Source organism: Mixophyes fleayi, chromosome 2, assembly GCF_038048845.1.
Source record: "Mixophyes fleayi isolate aMixFle1 chromosome 2, aMixFle1.hap1, whole genome shotgun sequence".
In the NCBI taxonomy this organism is placed as follows: Eukaryota; Metazoa; Chordata; class Amphibia; order Anura; family Limnodynastidae; genus Mixophyes; species Mixophyes fleayi.
The window spans coordinates 45,687,181-45,703,637 of NC_134403.1; the positions used below are offsets into that span (position 1 = coordinate 45,687,181).

General features: G+C 42.7%; 1 protein-coding gene across 1 annotated transcript in view; it reads right to left on the reverse strand.

Moving 5' to 3' along the window:
* DDX10 (DEAD-box helicase 10) overlaps nt 1-13,497 on the reverse strand; it is a 179,786-nt gene extending 166,289 nt beyond the window's left edge. The window contains exons 1-6 of the mRNA XM_075198896.1: nt 13,221-13,497; nt 11,511-11,571; nt 10,441-10,571; nt 8,130-8,288; nt 4,982-5,102; nt 4,360-4,549 (exon numbers count right to left, since the gene is read on the reverse strand). Coding sequence (XP_075054997.1) covers nt 4,360-4,549; nt 4,982-5,102; nt 8,130-8,288; nt 10,441-10,571; nt 11,511-11,571; nt 13,221-13,421 — 863 coding nt within the window. The 5' untranslated portion in view covers nt 13,422-13,497. The remainder of the gene's footprint in view (nt 1-4,359; nt 4,550-4,981; nt 5,103-8,129; nt 8,289-10,440; nt 10,572-11,510; nt 11,572-13,220) is intronic.
* Nucleotides 13,498-16,457: the final 2,960 nt, after the last annotated feature.

Here is a 16,457-nt window from a genome sequence, read left to right on the forward strand (position 1 = left end):
GCGAAATGTTTCGTCCGGCTTCGGAACCAAGAAGAGATTGGAGTAAAACCCCTGACCCCTTTCTGGCCCCAGCACCGGAACCACCACTCCCGCACCCTGAAGCTTCGCCACTGCCTCCAGCAGGGCCTGACTTCTGAGGGGACAAGCGGGCACCGGTGCGGAAAGGAACCTTATTGTTGGAAACTGGATTAAGTCTATAACATATCCTTTCGACACCACTCCTCGAATCCAAGCATCCGACGTGACTGACCACCACTGGCGCTTGAAGAGAAGAAGCCGTGCCCCCACCACGGGTACCCGTGTGGGGGCCAAAGAGTCATGCTGCAGGTTTTTCACTGGGACGCGACGTTCCCCGTCTGGGAGCGCCCCTACCTCTGCCGCCGCCTCCTCTGGAAACCGCCGGCTGACCCCTTGGTGGGCCGCCACGGCCCTGCGAGAAGGAGCGAAAGGACCGAAACCGAGCTTGACGCGGTTTACGAGAGCCCATAGGAAGAATATTACTCTTCCTTCCTGTGGCTACCTCAATCACTTTTTCAAGCTCCGGCCCAAACATAGTGACTCCATCAAAAGGCAGGATTTCCAAAGACCTCTTTGATTCAGCATCCGTCGTCCACAAACGTAACCACAGGGAACGTCGTGACACCATAATAAGGCCGCCAATTCTGGCATTGACTGCTACTGCATCCATGGATGCCTGTCCCATATAATCCGCCGTCTCCTGAATGTGCTCAGCGAGAACCAGGAGATCAGGTAGCGGAGCATTACTTTGGATGGCCGCGATCAACTGTTCTGCCCAAATCTGCACCGCCTTATTTGCCCATGCCATTGCCATAGTGGGCCTAAACAAGCTACCGGAAGCCACATATGCGGACCGGAGCGCATTGTCACACTTTTTGTCAGTGGAGTCTTTAAGAGATACTCTCTCCTGGGTAGGAATGGCAGAGGAAGTGGACAACCTGATAATGGGTCTGTCCACCTTAGGAGACGCCTCCCATTTAATACAATCCTCTGTTGAAAGAGGGTAAAAACTCTTAAATCTACCCGGCATAACTAACTGTTTTCCTGGGTTTAACCAAGCATCCGTCACAATCTGTACCATCTCTGATGACGGTGGGAAAGACATAACCTGAGATTTAGTCCTTTTGAAAATGGAAAAACCTGAGGGAGCCGAGGGTGTAGGGTCAGCAAAACCAAGGCTAACACCAGGCTTTCAATATTACCCACCGAGGTGGTCATAATACTCAGTGAGTCTTCTTCCTGAGTATCCGAGACTATATTCCCATCCTCATCTGATGGGATATCTGAGCCTGGGCTACGACCCTGGTTTATATCCAGTGAGGCCCTTTTGGCTCTGTGGGAGACTGCAAGTGGGCGATCATCACTGTGAGTCAGAGAACTCTGTATGGATGTGCCTGAAAATTCTGTCTGGTCACTCGCCCCTGCTACATGTGAAGAGCGCTGCCCTGCAGTGAGAGATACCTGATATTCTGTAACTACATTCTGACGTATCTCTGCAGCCTGTAACATCACCGTGGTAAACTTCTCCATAGTTGCAGCAAAGGATTTAACCCAAGGCGGCTCTACCATGGATAACGGTGTTTGAGCTGGGGCGGGACGCTCCTGAGATCCGGTCTCACAAGCAGCGCAAAGGGCACCTTTGTCATGCTGTCCCTTTGAAAGTTTTACTTTACACATGGCACAAGTAAAATACAATGCAGACCCTCCAGAGGATCCCCTGTCAGAGGACTCCTTGTTAGACATTACTGGTTAAATACAGTATAAACTGATTATGACTAGACAGATAAATGATTATTGTCTAAATAGTTAATGTCAGAATACAGCAATACACAATTTGTAGCCAGATCTATATACCCGGGTACAAATTTGCCCCACAGTAACTTTTAACCTCTTCCGCTAGGTAGAACAATCAACCATGAATGTTTAAAATGTTTTTGTACACAAACAAACACAGGATTTAACGATACCAGTCACAGAAGAGGTAAATGAGAGGAGAGAAGCGACATGCAGCTGCTCGGTGTGAGCTAAAGATGGCGACTCCGCTGTGCAGGATCCTGAGAAGTGCGGGAAACGAAGGTCCTCCTCCAGCTCCGCCTTCATCAAAAAAATGTCTGCTCCTCTCTAAGTTACCGAACAGCTCATCTATAATATGGCTGTCGGTAATCTCTCCACAACACGCTTGTTACAGTGCCCAGGTAGCGTGTGCGTCTCCTGCAGCGCCGCTCTCTATAATAGAGGGAGCGCTAACGGACCCCCGCTGCTCGTTGTCAGGGGAGGTGGGGGTATGGAGGAGGGGGCTTGCCGGCTAGTCCGTCGGCGGGGAGAGATGGATCCTGGATCTCCCCTGCGCGACCTATCTCTGTGGCCCGCTGAAGAGGTCTACCTCCGTGGGCACCTAAAGCCCTAATGGCGCTATCAACAACTAACAGCTTGTTTCTAGGGGATGAACTACCGGCAAGACTGGTGAAGGAAGACCCGGGCATCAGCCACTTCTTACCTTGCGCGGGGATCAGGGTGAAGGAAGCCCAGGACTATTCACCCTCTCTGGGACTTAGGATCGATCCCCGCGAAGCACCCTTAAGAAAAAATAAAATAAAAACGTGAAACACTATCACTAAACATATAGGCAGGAGCCTATACCAAACTGGCCTAACTCCTAAGGCACTAAAAAAAACTGAGGTATCTAGGAGAGGAGGGGCAGAGGAGGGGAGTAAAAATCAAAGAGTTTTTAGTGCCTAAACTCCCAATCCCACTACTATACCCCAATGTCTGGCAGTGTCCCCTAGTGGTAGGAGAGAGAAACATATATTATAACATAGAGCACTGTGGGAGATTATCCGAGTCTTGTGTGTGAAACAGAAAATGACAGTTCGCATTCCACACAGGACACTAAAGGCCGTGGAAACGTGCAAATTTCTCATACACAAATGTGAGACGGGGAAAATGTGCCGCTGAACAGTTGGTAGATATTAGGCAGGACTGTCAAGTGACTCTCTCTCTTTTCACCGTGAGGACGGCCTCAATGGCATTTTGCAACATAAATGTCAAATAGATTAAAGCATTTGAAGTTCATCTCATAGCTTTCCCCAGGCGGTCATGTCAAGAAATATCAAAACTGCAAACGAAGCTCAACTTGCACAAAACACATATCCGAGTATTTAATCTACAGTATTTAAGAAGAGTGAACACCCATTCATACGTATTCCGCACCACAATCTATTGTGCAGGGATGTTAGGGGCGACATTAATTGCCACCTATGGGTCTATGGAGTTCGTACCCCCAGCTCAATAAAGGTCAGATGGACTAAAAAGAGCCTCAAACAAGTCTGCTGGGTTTTTTTTTGTTCATACCTACAAGACTAAAGCCTACCGGCCATTTGGCTGGCTAACGTGACAGGCTGGTGAAACTATGGGTTCTGCATAGTTCAGGTTAATTAGAACAGCCATGGAACCTGATTAATACAATCTCAAAGAGTGACTGCACTCTGTGATGGGATTTCATTTATGGTTATTAATCTGGAGTATATACTGTAGTCAACAGATCGGTACGTTTCACTCAGCTGGCATCAAATATATTTAATATTTTTTTCCCAATGCTGTATATGCATGACACTGGCCTCTATAACAAAAAAAAAATACACAAGTCATACATCCACATACATTGCTGATATAAGTGAGCTGCACAGCTTATTCTGATGAGCTGTCTAACCAACCTCTCCAATACCTGGAAGGTTATTACACAGTTAATTGTTCTCACACAGCCATTGTCTCAGTGGTGCTTGCACTGTTATTTAATTGCCTGTTATGTAGCCCTGAAAAATCTAACATTAATAGCAAAATCCGTGTAAAAGCATAAATGCACTGTATGCTATTAACACATAACATTCTTGAGAAAACCAGAAATAAAACGGCCATTCCCTTTCGCTTGCACTTCCAGCTAAAACATAGGTATAATTTAACGTTAGCTGTTGGTGTGGGCTGTCCTGTGTGCTGAAGATCAAGCGACACTAATGTCTTGTGCTCATTGTACAAGACAATCTGTCTAAAGATGGCAGATTTTTTTTTTGATTTTTTTTTTTTACAGTTTAATGAGGTCACGAAAAGTTCTCATGAGCCCAGCAAGCATGTTCTCTCCCAGTACACAGACACTTCCTACTCATTATTATTCAGGTCATTCTTATACCAGCACAGAAGACGTGTAAGATGAGTGACTTTACAAATAAACTGTACCGGCTGTAACACCCAGTAAATGTAACATATGTTCATATGTTATCTGATCACATCATTTCAGATCAGAGTCAAAACATAACAGCAACAACTGGACAGTATAAGGAAAGATACCTGAATTTTGCCTTCTCGTGAACCCACACATACTCTGGGTCTTTCAAGCTCAGGCGCGCAAGATCCTTCACAGATTTGGTCTGGGTTGCGGAGAAGAGGAGGGTCTGACGTTTCTTAGGCAGATTCTCCACAATTGCATTCATGGTGTCTGCAAAGCCCATGTCTAGGATCCGGTCAGCCTCATCCAGCACTGTGACCAAAGCAGGAAAATATCAGTGGACAGGATAGAGGCGGGGAGAGCAGTTAGGGGCACAGTCCGGGGTGACTGTGTTTTTTTAATCCCCCCCCCCTCCTATTAAAAGTAAAATAAAAATGTAAATATAAATATATAACTTTTCCATATTGTCACCATCCCCCAATATAATGGAAAGGATTTCTCAGAGCTGCAATCAAAAATCAGTGTTGAAATTACCGTAGTGACAGTAATGGCGCGCATCTATTACCGTAGTGACGGTACAGGCGCGCATCTATTACCGTAGTGACGGTAATAGTGCGCGGGCCGCATTATTATCACGAGTAACGCTGTCAATTGAATTCCCCCTAAAAATTATTTTCACTCTTCCTTCCATCTCTAATGATCTCTGGATTGTTTCCGCACGTTACAAAGAAGCCCCGTACTCACCCAGCATCTGGAGATTACAGGCATGAAAAAGGGAGGTTTCATCCATGTGTTGCAGGAGACGCCCAGGGGTGCAGATCAGTATATTTGTGCGATGGATGCGGTCGGATTCATGCTTCAAATCCTAAAGGAAGAAAATAAAAAGTCAGAGGAAAAAAACACTACAAACAACAAAAGTATTCACTGTGCATTCAAAACAGAAAAGCGTCAATCTGCAAATGGAAATTTAGTTGTTGCAGGACAACCTCATAAATCACTATAACGTACCGCACTCAAACTGCTTTCTATGCAAAACGTACAGGGAACTTTCTTCTTAACCAAGTGGTAAGTTATAGGAAACATTTGTACAAATCCATGTCGCTTTATTAGACACCATCACTATTAATAATATATTATCCTTTATAAAACGCTGAAATATGACATAGTGCTGTACACTGCGGGAATCATGATACAAACATATTACATACAATGACATGAAACAGAACTAAAAGATGGACCTGCCCAAATGGATCACAATGGAAGATGTTTGGGGAACACTAGATGTATAAGATAGCGGAATAATAATTGTAGTTGTTGGTGGAGAAAGTGCGTGGCACCAACCACAGTAATAATGCAGCTATTGGTGACTAGCACTGCTGTGACGCCATCAGTGGTGTGGTAGGTTTGAAACGAGGACCGACCGTCACCGCAAAAGTCCGAGAACAGTCAGATGCCAATAACCAGGACTCTCTCTTCCACCATAACCAGGACTCTCTCTTCCACCATAACCAGGACTCTCTCTTCCACCATAACCAGGACTCTCTCTTCCACCATAACCAGGACTCTCTCTTCCACCATAACCAGGACTCTCTCTTTCACCATAACCAGGACTCTCTCTTTCACCATAACCAGGACTCTCTCTTTCACCATAACCAGGACTCTCTCTTCCACCATAACCAGGACTCTCTCTTCCACCATAACCAGGACTCTCTCTTCCACCATAACCAGGACTCTCTCTTCCACCATAACCAGGACTCTCTTCCACCATGTAACTGAACCTCCTTCCTCTTCTGGTTCTATCGGCCACCTTGGAGTAGCTGTGTGCAGCTTGGGACTGTCCTTTAGCTTCACACTCGCTGCTAGAAGAAGGAGCCAGGATACATTTCGTGTTACCCTATTTGGAAATCCAGGAAGGCTTCTCTTTGGGCTGAGCTATCATTAAGAAGCATCACTGTTAAACTGAGAAGGGGTTGGAGAGGGCAGATTTATAGAACTGTTCAAGGCTTTGTGGAAGGGCCCAAATCCCCTGCATTTTGCAGAACCTCGGAGCTGGTGGAGACTGGATCTCGTACTAGACATATGTTGCACATGACTGTTGCTCTTCGGCAGAAAAGCACATTACTAGGTGGACGTTGTCCAATGTGCATAAAAAACTATAGACACAAAAGTGTCATATGTAATAGGGCAGCCCTAATGTCCCCTCATTCTTACAAATAATGCAAACATAAAATTGGGAAAAACAACTGAAACATTTAATTAATAAAAAACGGAGATTCTAAAGTAGTGAACTTTGATGTGATGTTAACACTCCTGCACAGTCACCTCTTTGTGGAGACATGTCCAGAGATGGAGGAGACAGTGTGCCCCTTGATGTACAGTGAGCGGACCATTTATGCACACTGGGGCAAAACCAAGGTGGTTTGCAGTGCGCATCCAATGCGATTCGTAAATGAGGTTCACTGTATGTAAATCAATAACTGGGCAGAGCTTTGTCTCTCCATTCCCGGCAACTTCTACAGCACATATCTAGACCAGTGATGTTGAGGTAGGGATTAGAGGTGGAGAGACAGAACTTTGCCTGGGATAACTCAAAATCATTTGCATATGTCTTTCCAAAGCCATCCCTCTTCCTTTGCGTTAGTACGGCAACACTTAACAGGAGCGAGACAGTCAGAAACAAGTGCGGCCAGTTCCACAGTAGATCAACATATAATACCTTAAACCAGCGGTCCCCAAAGTGTCCAGGGGACCAATAAAAAAAACAAAAAAAACTTACCAATCCGGAAGCGCCCAGGACTCAGCATCCTCCTAGCTTCTTACTGAATGTCACATCACGCCTGACATATTCAGTGAGAGGATGCTGGGTCACAGGCGCCACTGCATTGGTGAGACGGCAGAAGAGACGGCAGAAGAGACGGCAGAAGAGACGGCAGAAGAGACGGCGCCCAAGTATGGTAAGTAAAGAAAAGGAGGACAATGTGAAAGGAAACAGCAATGGAGGGGTACAGAGTGCGCGCGTGGACGAAGAGGGGCACAGAGTGCGCGCGTGGACGAAGAGGGGCACAGAGTGCGCGCGTGGACGAAGAGGGGCACAGAGTGCGCGCGTGGACGAAGAGGGGCACAGAGTGCGCGCGTGGACGAAGAGGGGCACAGAGTGCGCGCGTGGACGAAGAGGGGCACAGAGCGCGCGCGTGGACGAAGAGGGGCACAGAGTGCGCGCGTGGACGAAGAGGGGCACAGAGTGCGCGCGTGGACGAAGAGGGGCACAGAGTGCGCGCGTGGACGAAGAGGGGCACAGTGTGATGATTTTTGTACATGTTGTTGTTTTATTTTGTTTGTCTTATTCCTCTTAATATTAGCTGTAAATTATTGTTTGACAGAAATATAATTGAAAAAAAATATATAAAATTATTCTTTTCCCTTGGATTTATGTGTATTATTTTTGCAAACAACTTACTAAGTATTTCTGTCCTGACCTAAGTACTTATTACGTTACTTTGACGTAAATACTTAAAAACCGGGACTGCTCGGTAATTATTTTAATGGGGTGCCTTGAAAAAATTATGGAGACTGAGGGTGCCACAAACTGAAAAAGTTTGGGAACCACTGCTTTAAGCACTATTATAGCTGTGTCCTGGCCCCTAAATTGCTTGCCATTTTTGATAGTCAATAATATAGACAATTTAATATACATCAAGGGATTACCATTAATTGCTTTACTTAATGAGATAGGTCAGCATCTGTAAATAAAGTGATAAAGCACAGAAGATGCCGCCTCTGGGGAAAGTGTTTGTATTTCAAGCCTGGTAAATAAAAGAACGTCTTAAATAATTAACAAGATTTTAGGTTTGTTTGGTTTTTTTGCTGCACCATTTCTACAACACAATCACACCTTTCCTCCAATGACAAGTCCTGCAGAGAACTCGTGGTTCCGGCCCACTTTCCGTACGACCTCAAACGTTTGATACGCCAGCTCTCTGGTGGGAGAAATGATCAGGATTCCAAGTCCGTCGTCTGCCGTCCACTGCTGGCGGTACAAGCATTCCAGAGCCTATAAGAAGAAATATGGTCCATTACAAGGTATATGCCCAATGACCTATGACGGAGGATAGTCCAGATCACAGCTGTTCTGTAGGCACGACCAGGACCTGGTGCCCCCCTGGATTGTAATACAGTCACCAGTTTCACTGAGAAACTCCACACACAACATCTGTTCTACATACAGATTAGAAAGCATCACCGCCACTCTAAATAATACACCAATTAATTTCCATATAATGACTCCCTGGATGAACTATACTGAAGCTGAATCCCCACTAGCTACTGTTTGACATTCCTCACATACCTGGATCTAACCCTTGAGCTCCCTGTGACTTGGGACCCCTCCAATAATTTGTTGGCACTCATTCATATTATAGTTTACCAATTAAGAACATAACTATTAAATCACTTCACACTAGGATTACATGATTATCAGTAGTATACCGTTAACTTCTTTCCCCAAAACCCCTCTCCCTCCCTCCCTCAGTTTGTCCCTCCATAACAAGTCATAACGTTCAATGCACACAACAACAACATATATATATATATATATACACACACACACACTTCTATATTAGTGCAGGACATATTTCAATAAGATGTGTTTATATCAATAATATTTGTACAAAAACTTATATTTTTCAACACTAGGAACATTCAGAACCCATAACAGACGAGCATAGAGAATAAACCATTATATCAAAGTTGAAGTCACAAAACTCTATAGTCAGGGGTAATACTTTTCTAGAACACACATATTAAACTGCAAGTTTTCAATGTATATACAGTTCAATAGGCAGGGCCGTCATCAGGGGGGTACAACAGCCAGCGCAACACCTGTCTTGAAGTCCACGGCATCTGCGCTGGCCTCCCCTTGCCTCCGCTTCTCTGCACTCATGTTTTCAGCCTGGCTGTCAGCGTGACAGCCAGGCACCAGTATACGATCGCAGGGGTGGAGGAATCATTCCCCTGCGATCATGTGACAGCTGCCAATCATGATCGCAGGGGAATCATTGCTCTGCCCCTGCGATCATGTGATCCTCCCTGTCACTGATGGTGTGGACGTCACACCACAATTCCCGCCGCCGCAGAGGAAGAAGAGGAAGCATCAGAAGGAGTGCTTTACTCAGTATTGTGTTGCAGTAGAATGTTGGATATGTATATGATGTTGATGTTAAGGTGACGTGACATAAAACACCTTTGGGCAGTGCTGCATGTGGTTGGTCAGACAGCAGCAGGAGCAGCTTGATGAGTATATATTAGTCGGCATTACTTTAATATGTAATAACCTATTAATGTTAATTTGTGACATGTTTTCATCGGGGGGGGGGGGGGGGGGGCCTGCCTGCGTCATTTGTACTGGGCCCCATGATTTCTGATGGCGGCCCTGTCAATAGGTCACAATTTCAGAGCATATTACACAAGGAAACAGCTTTCTATACAAAAGAGATGACTCCCGACCCATCTATAGTCATGTTGTGTAAAATATCAGTCATCAATGTAATTGTGCTTATGTTTATTAATCTGCAGTGATTGATGCGACTCTCCTAAGTCTCGTTCTCAGTTAAACCAATGTGAACCTGTGGATACTAGTTAATCAGATATGGAAACCTGTGAAGTTAGATATGGTCCCTTGTACTAATCTGCTAATTGCTGTTCTGCAAACAATATCTCAGCACCTGGATCTTGTACAGCGCCCTCTTATATCACCTCTTTATTACATCATATATATTATTTGATGAAAAAGTGCTGTAGCATTTACTAATTCCATTATATATCAATTTTTCGATAAAGTGACCAATACTAAAACACAAGTTTTGCCCTGTGATATAAACTGGCATTGTACTGCACTTTATGCAGATCTAACCAGTGCAATCTTCTCATTTTTACATTAATGTGATTGTTTTTTTGTTATTTTCAAAGGGACTAAAAAGCATTACAATCTATATATATTTAATATATCTAAGTTGGAACCATTTTTTAAAACATGTGTTCCTTGTCTTCCAAATCCTGTATTAGGAGTTAGAATACTGTAGCTCCAACAGTCTACATGCAATGCAAGCAGCTAATGAATTAGAATCAGCGATACCATTGCCATCTCCTAAATTATTATTATGCATATAAGGTTGGTAATGAAACAATGGACAATAATGGATACTTACAGGAAGGACGAATGCAAGTGTCTTGCCAGATCCAGTTTTAGCAGCTCCCAGAACATCCTTCCCTTGTAAGGCTAAACCTATAGTCTGCTTCTGTATCTCTGTGGGTGTCCGATACTGACCCTCCACCAATCCTGCAAGGAGAGATAATGAGCTACTATGATATTTCCATAGCGCCAACACAGTATTGCACCCATTAAAGAACAACTAAATCCATTATTTAAAATTTACAACTTTCACTAAACCTTTTAAGTTATTAACTAGGAGAGAATGTAACATTTTGGGCCCATTTAGAGTTAAGCTAGGTACACACCTATGCAATCTTACTTTCAGATGCAATTTCTGTAATGATTTCACCAACGACAAAGTCCGGATGAGCATGCCAATTCATGTGTAGAAACTTACACGATTTACCTGCAGATCTGAGATCTTCATCTCGCATAACCATAAAGCGCTACGGAATTTGCTATATAAATAAATGTTGATGATGATGATAACCATCTGCTGGAGTGATCGTGACTCTGTACACTCTACAGATATCTGCCTACGCTGGTGGTCGCGAGTACGTAGACTTCTACATTTGCCCAACATCAATAAATCGTAGTTATTTTTAGGAAGTTTAAAAAACCAAATCTACAGATGTGATGCGATTTGGTACAGTAAACCTAGGGAGCGTACACACTCTTGCAAGATCTGACCAAATGGTCATTTATAGCGTGATCTGCACAATAATTGCATAAGTGTGTTTCCAGCTTTAGGAGCAACGAAAGTACAAATATTTACACTTCATAGATCTCTATTGTACAAGTACTGATACAATTATCCAGAGCTAACAATTTATTTTAAATAGCACATTACAAATTACATATTTTTAACCAACAATGTAGAGCTGTGAGTATATAGTTATGTGATTACTTGAAAAAGAAAGGGCAGTAAAATGAAATATTGTTACAAATAAAATACAAAAAAAAAAAATACCAATCTTTTAAATAGTAATTTTTTTATTTTAATAATAGTTTTGATGAAGCAATGTTTAGTAATATTAAAAATATATGAAGTGATGCTGTACTCACCTCTCACAGTCTTCTTTGACAAGGGGAAGTCTGAGAATCTAACAATTTCATTGGTGTTGATCTAGAAAATATATGAATGTACTTTAGGTAAAAGATAATGTTACGCTGTGATACTGCAGGCGATAAAGGTCAGTTGAACTGGTAAGTATGGTTGGAAGATGACCACAGTCAGCCTATTTGTGGAGTCATTTTCCAACAGCACTAAGGCTGGGTACCCAATACAGAAATTTTCTCCAGATGTGTTAATAATAACAATTTTACCAACGACTGATTATAAACAAAAAAAAACAAAAAAAAGGTCCTGATGAGCAGCCAATTCATGTGCACACACTATACACATTTTACACGTTTACTTTCAGATCTGTGCTCTTCATCTATCATAACCATCGGCTGAAAAGATTGTGACTCTGTACACTCCATAGAAATCTATGGACACTGCTGGTCCTGAGTACACACACACTGCAGTATTGGAACGACAGTGCTCCATCGCTGAACGATATTTTTAGTTCAGTTTAAAAGTAAAATGAAACGATCATGTAGTTTGGAACAATATTGGTTCATCATTGCAGTGTACACACTAATGCAATATCAGGCCGAACAGTAGTTTATCGGGTGATTGGGCCAGAAATCAGCTGAAAACCCTGTGTGTATGTAGCCTAAGAGGGCTTCAGAGATCCAGTGGCTGAGAGAACATCCACAAATATATTTAAACAGACAAACTACCTAATACTGAAAAATGGTCAGTGCTCCCTCCTAACACTACAAATGCACATGGCATTACTTAAATCGTGGTATTATAAAGAGGACAACAAACACATCCTAAAAATCAACAACTTAATGTACTTTTGTTAAGAGAAAACGCTTGACACAAAGCAAGGAGGCAGTGTAAAAGTGTTTTCCACCCTCACACAAGTAACGTATAGTTGGTACATGACCTGCTGCAACTTACTACAGCCACTGCTTTATACTTCTGACTTTTCACCAAAGCATTTATACCACCCACAAAATATTTATTCCTTAGATAGGACCCTGCTAATTTGTGGATACAACCATGTCCAATGCACAGATCAAGCTGAGCTTTCACAGCCAAGGACAACACAAATAAACAACTCTATATAAATCCCATACATGCATTGGCGAAAGTCACAGTGGAAGCCACAAACAACAGGGATAATCGAATGCATCTAGTAAGGTGCTGCAAATGGCCATAAATTAACGTTGCCCTGGAAACCACTTATAAACAGATATATTGTGTTCAGAATGGTTTCTACCAATGGGCATCTCAAGAAAACCATGCAGGACATTATTAAAAATGGCAGGGGATTCAATGTATTTCTTCCTAGTAAAATACTTTATAAATAAATAAAAATACTACAAGACGAATCTGAGTATAGAGCAAAAATCACACAAACCACATAACATAAAGTCTCTGATGTATGGCAACACATGAGCATAAACTGTCTAGTGGAACTTACTGCATTGTTCTGAATAACTTCATATATGGAACATTGACCATCTTCAGCATGCATCAGAGGTACAGTAGCCAACTATGTCTCTGCAGCTGCTGTGGCTGGCATGAAGGTACTGGTAATGCCACAGCAGGTCACCTATCTCTGACATATGTGCAATCTATCACACAGAATACATCACTGGAGCTAATCTCTCTGATACATAATATGCCGGTGGTTACTGTACATAGACGTCAATCACCTCGCTGTAGCGCTGCACCAGGCGGCTGATGCCCTCCCTCTCTATCTGCCACTCCGGCTTCTTGTTCTGCTTCCTGCGGCTCTTGCACTTATCCTTCTTCTTGGTGTATTTCTTCTTCCACCTTTCGAACTCCTTCACGGGGTCATTCCTGTTATTGATGAGCGGCTTCTTCCCGAGCTCGTCCTTGCCCGGCTCCCCCATGATCACACAGACTGCTGCCCAGCACCGCGCACTCACTGCCTTCCGGGGCCACGCTGGTGGTGCACATGTGCGAGGCGCAGGCTGATGACGTCACTCACAGCCCTTTACTGACAGTAAACACACACAGAGAGGAATGTAGCTCAGTCTGGGAGTAAGTAGCAGTACATGACATGCTCAGTGCTGGTCACACATTTGCTGTTGTTAGCATATTACATAGCAGAGCTGCCAGCCATAAGTGAATCTACTGACATTTACTGAATTAAAAAAATAAATGTCTTTAAGATGGAATACATTGAAAATGTAATAAACAAAAAAAAAATACACGTCAGTAACACTTTCTTCTGATTATTAAGTTATGATCAGGTGACCAAGCTAAACACATTCTATGTTATAATATTCTGTTGCTTTTAGCACTTTATTCTGTTGCTTTCAGCACGAAATTAAATAATTTTATTACCAATTTATTTATTTCAGTTGCAAAATAGGAACAGGATAAGATCTCACTGTGAAATAGCTAATGTTTGCAGGTATGTGTTTGTTGGTACTTGTTAATTATACCGGCACCACTTGAAGCATGGACTTCACTCACCTGTCACTCTATTGAGAATTCGGTTATGAGCCAGTGGGGAACTGGTGTAGGTGATCTAATGCCCCCTCACCCTGCTGTTTAAGGACATCATGAAAGGAGGGGCAGGGTGGGTGTGAAGAAGGATGGGAAAACCGGAGAGCTGCAACAGATGAGCTTGTCCTCCATGTCAAGTGGCACCAATGTTAACCGCGGCGGTGCCCATACTCAAAATAACTGAAATTGTATAACAGGGCTTCCAACTGTGGGACCACTAAGCCACTTACTGTTGACCTCTGCATGAATGGGACCTCTGAAATTACCCCCACTGTAAAGACTCAGCTGGGTTGGATCACAAGCTAGACAACCTAGCCTGGAGCTTAGGTCCTGGGGAGCCCACCCATCACCCAGATTGGCCTTTTGTAATATTACAATGAGGCCCTCACTCAGGGGCCTATTTATGAAAGTAAAAAGTATGTTCAATCCCCTAAAACGTTATTAACCTCAAAATTCTTATTTACTATCACTGCATCACAGCAGATATCATATCTGCTGCTTTGCATATCTCTTAGTTTTACTGAGCAGTCTCCATAACAGGGTATGGGCACTGCTCAGTATTGCTATTTACTAAAGTTTGATTAAAAAAAATTATCATTTTTTTAACATGTTAATGTACGCCAGCTTCATTATCATAATTGAAAAGTTTCAGTCCTGTCAGCTCTGCTCCAAAGAGCTGAGCTGGACAGCGCATGTGTGGAGGGATCACATGATCCCTCCCTGTCACTCACCACTGTCTCTGCAACTGTATAGTGCAGAGATGTTTGTGCGCATGCCTAAGGTTTTCAGTCAGCGCATGCGCACTGTAGTGAGAAGAGGACCGCTGTGGATCACATACTTCTTCAGAAGTGAAGATGCCATGGTAGGTATGTTTTCCACTTCACAGGAACTGCAGTTTTTCGGAACTTCTCTTCCTGTGTTTCTTCTTTTATAAATATGAGAAATAGTTCAATCCTTATCAATGCGATAAGGATTGAAAACTATTTTTCATTTTATGCGGTGGTTGGCAAATGTCCCTATGTTTGAGTGAGGCCAAGATCCAAAGGTGTAGGAGGAAGAAGGTGTAAGGGAACCGAGACTCTTTTCTGGCCTGCACAAGATTACTGGCATTGGCCCCAGCATTGCTGTGCTTCCTGGTTTGCTCCTCTTCAGGAACAGTCACTTAGGAGCTGTGCTGGTGATCAGCTATCTGTTTCTCTGTGCCCTTCCCTGTCTCCCATTGTCCCTCTCCGCCTACTTCCCCTCCTTTCTCCTGTCCTCCCCATAGGCTATTTGGAAATAAATGCAAACACAAAGCAGTATATAATTGGCAAGAGTGTAAGTTCTTGTGCGCAGGTATCACTTCACTTGTCTCAAAGTTACGTTCCTGTATTGTAATTCTATATTGTAACAATGTATTTTGAGAATTGTGCTGCTGCTTTATACAATAAAATCATAATAGTCAAAATGAATTTTTGAACTGCGTTTCTTAGCTTAGTTTTCAGAAAATAAAATGAATCTGCTTTATTGAGTGGTGTTTTTACCCCGTTACAATCTGAAAATAGTCAAAGAAATAACCACAACAGTACACTGAAACTTTTATTTTTAAACATTTAAACACCTTTATTATATAAACATGGAACATTTCTGGAGGCCCATTTTAGCACTCTGAAGTCCACTTCATTAGTTTGTGAGTGCGAACAGCGCTATAAGGTAAATAATATAGCACGTAAGGAGAAGATAGCTATGTATAAAATATAAACAAAACAGCTATAATTACAGGTTTTTAAGCATATAGGAGAAACAGAGTTCCTGAAATAAATTATATGCAAGACAGGTATTCTGTTGAATCAATATTCATGAGCATTTAGCTTGTCAATTTAGAAAACGGTGATGTAATCAGTTACTCAATAAAAGTGTCACTTAACTTCCAAAACTGGACTTGATTTGTTTTTTCTATTCAGATAAGTGAAGTGGGCTCCAAGCTCTTTAAAATCACATACCTCACTAACAACATATATCTTTTCACCAAATGAACCACTGAAAGCCATTGTATCTAGAGTGAAAAATCACCTGGACACTAGAGGGCAGCACATGATATTGAGAGATGAAATGCTGATTACTCAATAGTGTTGACCTACATTGAACAAGAAGAGATAGTGCAGCTTCCTTCAGGTGAGTTCATGCCTGTACTCGACACAATATAGCAGATGGTATCAGGATAGTTTTGTGGTCCTTTCTCATAATGATAAATCCATCTGTTCATTTGCATAAGATGATTGGCGTTCACCTAATAAATCATTTACATTTATTGAGCAGAATACGAGTCACTGCATTTTAAGTCAACACACCTGACAATTAAATAATAACATACATCACATGCATAATTTTGATTAACTGTTCCTCTAACTAATAAAATGCTCCCTACATTGCTC